We start from the raw sequence: 6,193 nt of genomic DNA, 5'->3' as shown, positions 1-6,193 counted from the left end.
CATACCCCTAGACCATAAGCCCTATCATTGGTTAATGATTCGTTACGGGTAGACGGCTGGAATGCGTCTATGATTTGGATCTGGACAGACACAGACACGCTTGTCGCGCAGATCTAACAATTGTTCCCATGAGAAAACAAGACGATTATAATTTGTGGCATAATTGATTTGCAGTTAAATTTCGAGAATTGTTTAAACGAAAATCTGGAACATGTTGCTGATCGATCGAGATTCGAGATGCTCAGAAAAGCAAGTCTCCATGGTGCTACGTAGCACAACAACACAAGTCGCCTATCATCATTTTGTCTTGGAGCGAGTAATGTCTGGCACGCATCAATCCCACAACTCAGAAGTAAATATCGAAATTCACGTCATGGCCTACCGCCTAGAGCACAACCTACTCACTCTCCCTCAAACCTCAAACAATAGCGCTGCGTTGATGCGTTGTCCAATATCATCCAGGTGTAGGGTGGTTCATCAAACATGGAGATGCCTGCACTCACGGCCTCTGCACAGGAAAAATAAGCTTAAAAATTAACAGAATCCTGATTTGGAAAAACAAGGGTTCACAAGGCCAAGAGATTTACCCTCCAAAGTATTCGCCAAGCTGTGTTCTCAGCCTGTGGTTCAGTGTAGATGAAACGGCTGTCCTTGTCTTTATCTGGAGAAGCTGTGATGTAATTATTGCGGGTGGTAATCTAGTGGCGTTGGCTGGTGACTACAGAAGGCTCTTCATCTATCATATCCATAATATCACGTTATTTCCGTAAATGTCTGATGCATCAGCAGACTATTCTCACAGTCATCATGAATAATGCTTTGTTATATTCCCGCGGATATACAGTAGCATTTTTTTACTCTGTAGAGAGAGGCTTATTATGGATATCGCGGATGTCCCGGCACTAAACAACCCCTGGGCGCCAAACCTTTTTATCGGGGCTGGAGATTACTGGCCATAGCGGCATCGACTTGTGACGTAGGGGTACCCACCACGGCACGACCTGATTAACGACCTTTACGTAGGGGGGGACGCTATACGGATAAACTTTTCTTGTTTTGAAGAATTAAGTGGCTGATCTTCACTGACAAGCGGTTAATCAAGGCCTGGAAACTAAACCCGAATTGCTCATGCTGTGACGACTGACTAATTCCAGTATCACTCCCAAGTTTACTTTTCTCACCTCACCTCATCTAGACTCCCTTTTTTAAATTTATTTTATTTTCCACGGCTTCTCTTCTGCCATGCATCTTCATGGGCATGGCTTCCAATAATAACCGCCTTCAGCCCTCGGGCCATCTCAACCCAACGGGCCACTTCAACAATCGACGATCCCCAAGTCCCTCGTCCTCACGTCCCGTGCCTCCCGATCCCGGAAGTCCAGGGCCCATCGAAGAAACAGCATCGGATTACTTCAACCCGCTGAGCCAAGCGCCCTCAGCACAATCGCAGACATCGCTATCATCATTCCCGCGCTTTCCATCGCAAACATCCCTCTCGGCATTTCCATCGTACCAGGAGTCGTCGAATTATCCACAGCAACAGACGAGACGAAGACCGCCGGTCGATCAGGCTAGACAGCCTAGTATCCGCATCCGCCGAAATTCAAACGGGTCGGTCTACTCGAATCATAGTGTGACGAGCCAATTCGATGGCTTCAGCGATGATGGGCGACCGAGGAGCATATCGCAGCCTGAGCGCGCGAGGGTCTCGGATGGACTTGCTCGTCATTCCAGGCGGGTTCCGCAGGTGGCGATGCCGCGACTTACAGAGGAGGGAGGAAGACCGAGTCTGGCTGAGCTAGGGATCAACAACGATGATCAGGCTACTCCGTTGTCGCCGACGGCTTCGCTTCCTGAGGAGAATACAAATGGAAGGGGCGGGCTTGGTCGCCTGCGACGGGCGAGTCGGTTCTTATGGCCTGGGCATCGTCGGCAATCTGGCGAGGATCAAATGGCTGTGCCTATGGGGCAGCGATATGACGATCCTCGCGATGATGAGTACGACCAGGAACTTGTGGACTGGCTCGATGTCATCGGTAAGAACATCCACACCCACATCCACCCTATCGACATCAAATCTAACAATCACAGACCCCGAAGTCCAAACACTCTCAACACTCACAAACGTCCAAAACTCCCTCTTCGTTCCCGATCTCGGAAAATGGGTCAACCGTCGACCGACCTACGCTCTATCCCGCCACGATCCCCAAGCAGACTGGGCCCGAGGCGCCGTTGAACAAGAACGACGTCGCGAAGCTGCACTGGAGGCACAAGAGACCGCTATGATACCACCGATTGCAGAAGCCGAAGCAGAAGACGAAGACCAACCCCGTCTTCCGCAGCGAAGCAACACTATAACATCACGTTTGACAGACTCGCACTACGCGGCGCTCCCGCATGGAACGAACCTCGATGGCTGGACACCAGAGGAAAAGGCCGAGTTGGATGATCACGTTCGACACATGCTGCACTCTCGCCGTGCGCGCTTCAAGCGTCGCATGAAAGGTTTCGGCCAATACGTCAGACGTCCCCTCGGCTTCCTCGTCACACTCTACGCAACACTTATCACGCTCTTCGGTCTGGCTTGGGTTCTCTTCCTCATCGGCTGGATCTACGTCGGCGAGAAGCAAGTCTACGCGATCCACGTCATCGACAGCGTTCTCGTCGCGCTCTTCGCCGTCATGGGTGATGGTCTCGCGCCCTTCCGAGCTGTGGATACATACCACATGTTCTTCATCTGGCGCTTCTCGCGATTGATCAAGAGAGCTGAGCAGGGAAAGAAACCGAGGAATAGATTACAGAAGAAGCGTGTTCCGCCGGGCGTGTCTACGAATCCGGAGCATTCGCACTTGACGGGCCATCAGGCTCGTGCTCTCCTCGAAGCTCAGGACTATAAGCCCGAGAGAGACGGAACGGTCGGCACGATCGATAACCAACCACAACCACAACCTGAAAGTCCTGAGACTGTTGATCTAGAAGGCGCCAAGTCCAACAGCCCCGATTCAGACATGCCAGCTCTGACGTTCGCTCAGTTCAAGAGTCTGCAGCACCACCAGAAGAAAATGGCCAAGTCACACAGTTTCTACAAACCCAACGAGACATTCACCCACTTCGCCTTCCCCCAAAGATACCTCATCGCCATCGTCATCCTCCTCGACTGCCACTCGTGTCTGCAAATATCCCTCGGCGCATGTACCTGGGGCATAGACTACCACACACGCCCCTTCGCGCTGACCACCGTGATCCTCTGTGTGAGCATAACCTGCAACATCACAGCCGGTCTGCTCATCAGCATCGGCGACCGCAAGACGCGAAAGAAGGACGTGTGGGAGCTGTTGGACAGACAGGAGTTGACGCAGGATGCTATAAAGCATATGAAGAAGAAGAAGGAGGAGGAGGAGAAGGAGAAAGAGAAGGAGAGGGGGTCGGATAAGGATGGGGAGTCGAGTAGGGGTGATGGATCCAGTAGTAGGACGTCGAAGGAGTTTAAAAAGTTGGTGAAGCAGAATAGTTAGGGGGGTGAAGGACGAGGATGAGGATGAGGATATATGTGGATATGATGATTACGGTTAATAAATAGCTGATACCACCTTAATTTAAATAGATCACGAACACGGATACTTGTATCACACCCTCAGTTTCTTCATGCATGTCATCAGCTATAACCACGTCGACTATAGACACCCCTATGTCGCTTATAGAGTACCAACCCACTGGGAGTCGACGTCTCCGGTAGTTCGGTCCGCTTATCTGTCGATCAGACGATGATGGGCCAATGCACTGACTTCGGTAACCGTATCTGATTATTCTCATACCATGATAGATCTGCGAAAATTCTGTTGATGACCCCGCTTGGTGTTTTGTGGTGCGATGAAATGGCCTGTGCCGCGGACGACTGTGGTCCAGTGATGTCGTCAAAGTTTTCAGTTATGAGTGACGATGTAAGTGAGTAGGACAGTTGAAATGTGAGACTGGGTATGGTGTAGTGAAAACGAGTGTAGCAGATTCGGAGTGAGATCACGGCAGAGAGTGATGTGAATTAGTACCATCTCGTGGTCTTCAATATAGCATTTGTAAATAGTATAGTATAGTATAGCATATCGACATAATCATCGACCCTTCAAACATTTTTCTCTTACACACACATCTTTCCTCATTCTCTTACATTTTCATCATCATAAAATCCAACTATGAGGAAGCGTTCTGGCCGAAACTTGAGAGCTGGTTGGTGACGACGAGACCAGCGACACTGGCAGAGGTGAGAGTGGCGAGAACACCAGAGACGAGAGCCGAGACAGCAAGCTTGGCAACGTCACCACCGCGAGAGGGGGCGAGCTGGCTGAGGATACCGATCTGGATACCGAGAGAGCCAATGTTGCCGAAGCCGCAGAGGGCGTAGGTGGCGATGAGCTGAGAGCGGGGGGAGAGGCCGTAGAATTCGTTGTTGTCGGGGGAGGGGTTTGTGAGGAGGGAGAAGGCCTTGTACTCGTTCTAGAATGTGTTAGTATCTGATGGGAGAATGGGAGGGGGAGGGGAAACGTACGGTGATGATCTTCTCGGCAATGAGCTTGGCGACGGGGAGAATGTCACCAGTGCTGTTGGTTCCGTTGGTGCGGGATACACCGAGGAGGAAAGACACGGGGAAGAGAAGATATCCGAGAATGAGCTGGAGAGTGAGAGGAGTGGGATCGTTGATGTTGAGGTATCGTCCCCACCAGGTCAAGAGACCGTTGATGAAAGCGACCAGAGCAATAATGCAGAGAAGAGAGCAGACGATGGTACCGGCGATCTTGATTCCGAGCCAAGCACCGTTGGCGAAGGCGTGGAGGGCGTTCTCAGCCTTGTGCTCATCATCATCAGGGATGACTACACGACCAGCTGTGAGAGTCTCCTCAGTCTCGGGATATCGCATCTTGGAAATGGCCAGAGAAGCGGGGATGGACATGATGCAGGATGACACGAGAGCTTCACGGTTAAGACCGAGACCAATGTAGCCGACAAGCACGGATCCGGAGATTGTAGCGAAACCACAGGTCATGATCTGGTGAAGCTCGGCCTTGGTCATGTGAGGAACGAAGGGGCGGACAAGCATAGCTGACTCTCCCTGGCCGATGAAGGGTGTAGCAGCAGCGACGACGGCCTCAGCGCCCGAGACTCCGAGACCCCAGAAGACAAAGGTAGCGAACTTGACGATGAACCACTGGACGAAACCGATGTAGTAGAGGACCTGCACAAGAGAGATGAAGAAGATGATGGCGGGGATGACGCCGAAGAAGAAGTTGCCCGTGTTGGCGACATCCTCGCTCGTCAGGAACGCAACACCAGCTTTAGCAAAGCCCAGAAGATCAGCGGCGCGGTCGGCGATGAAGCGGAAAATGTCGTATCCAACCGTCGTTCGCAGAACAAACAGACCGATGACATACTGCGTGAGCATGCCGCCAATGACAGTGCGCCAGTTGATGCGCTTGCGATCCTTGCTCGTAGCCCAGAGGATGAACAGAAACACCGCCATGCCGAAAAGGCTAACGGCGCGGTTCTCACGGGTGTTGTCAGCGACCTCCTCCGAGACAAAAGCGCCGATGAGGATAGCAGCTACAGTGACGGTAGCGCCAGCGAGGGTGCGCAGATGAGCGGGGATGAGGTCGTACACCCTGACAGCGGTGTTGAGCCAGACCTTCTTGATGACGTTGGAGACATGACGGCTGGGGACGTGGAAGAAGATGAGACGCAGGGTGATGGCGAGCCACAAGAGAAAGGGAACGACCCAGTTCTTGTCGTCGCGGTGCAGGACGAGAGAAGCGATCCACCAGCCGGTGAAGAGGCAGAAGATAATGAGGTGGATTATAGGGCGGCGGTAGCGATATACAGGGCCGAGACGCCTGCGCCAGCCGACGACAGCGGGGCTGTCAGAGTGAGAGTGGGAGTTTGCGCGGGCGGATTCGTCGACGACGCCAGCTTCGTGCTTCTCGTGGTCGCTGTAGTCAGGAGGAGTATGCACGCCAGTTTTTTCTTTCTCGTGGGAGTGGCGCTGGGGAGGGACTACGCCGGGCGCGTCTGTGGTGCCGGTTGTGTAGACGGGATCATCGTGGCCGGGGGTGTCGACGCGGGGAGAGTGGTGATGATGTTGGTGGTGATGTTGGTGGGAGGGCTCGAGAGCTGGGTCTGGATTATGGTGGATGTTTGAGTCGGCCAT

The 6,193-nt window shown here is 52.6% G+C and overlaps 2 protein-coding genes across 2 annotated transcripts; one reads left to right on the top strand and one right to left on the bottom strand.

Annotated features, from left to right (window-relative positions):
* Window positions 1-1,252: 1,252 nt before the first annotated feature.
* Window positions 1,253-3,515, top strand: FTJAE_5804 (AHMP1-like protein; the record flags this gene model as incomplete). The annotated part of the gene is made up of 2 exons (XM_037352351.1): window positions 1,253-2,036; window positions 2,092-3,515. The coding sequence occupies 2 exons, from the start codon at window positions 1,253-1,255 to the stop codon at window positions 3,513-3,515; spliced, it is 2,208 nt and encodes a 735-aa protein (XP_037207297.1).
* Window positions 3,516-4,188: 673 nt separating this feature from the next.
* FTJAE_5803 (CNT family concentrative nucleoside transporter) lies at window positions 4,189-6,193 on the bottom strand (the record flags this gene model as incomplete). The annotated part of the gene is made up of 2 exons (XM_037352350.1): window positions 4,189-4,491; window positions 4,544-6,193. 2 exons carry the CDS (start codon window positions 6,191-6,193, stop codon window positions 4,189-4,191), a joined length of 1,953 nt encoding a protein of 650 aa, XP_037207296.1.

This window comes from Fusarium tjaetaba, assembly GCF_013396195.1.
Source record: "Fusarium tjaetaba strain NRRL 66243 chromosome Unknown NRRL66243_c0000109, whole genome shotgun sequence".
NCBI classification, from domain to species: domain Eukaryota; kingdom Fungi; phylum Ascomycota; class Sordariomycetes; order Hypocreales; family Nectriaceae; genus Fusarium; species Fusarium tjaetaba.
Note: the sequence above shows the minus strand (reverse complement) of the source record. Positions and strands in the feature narration are given on the sequence as shown.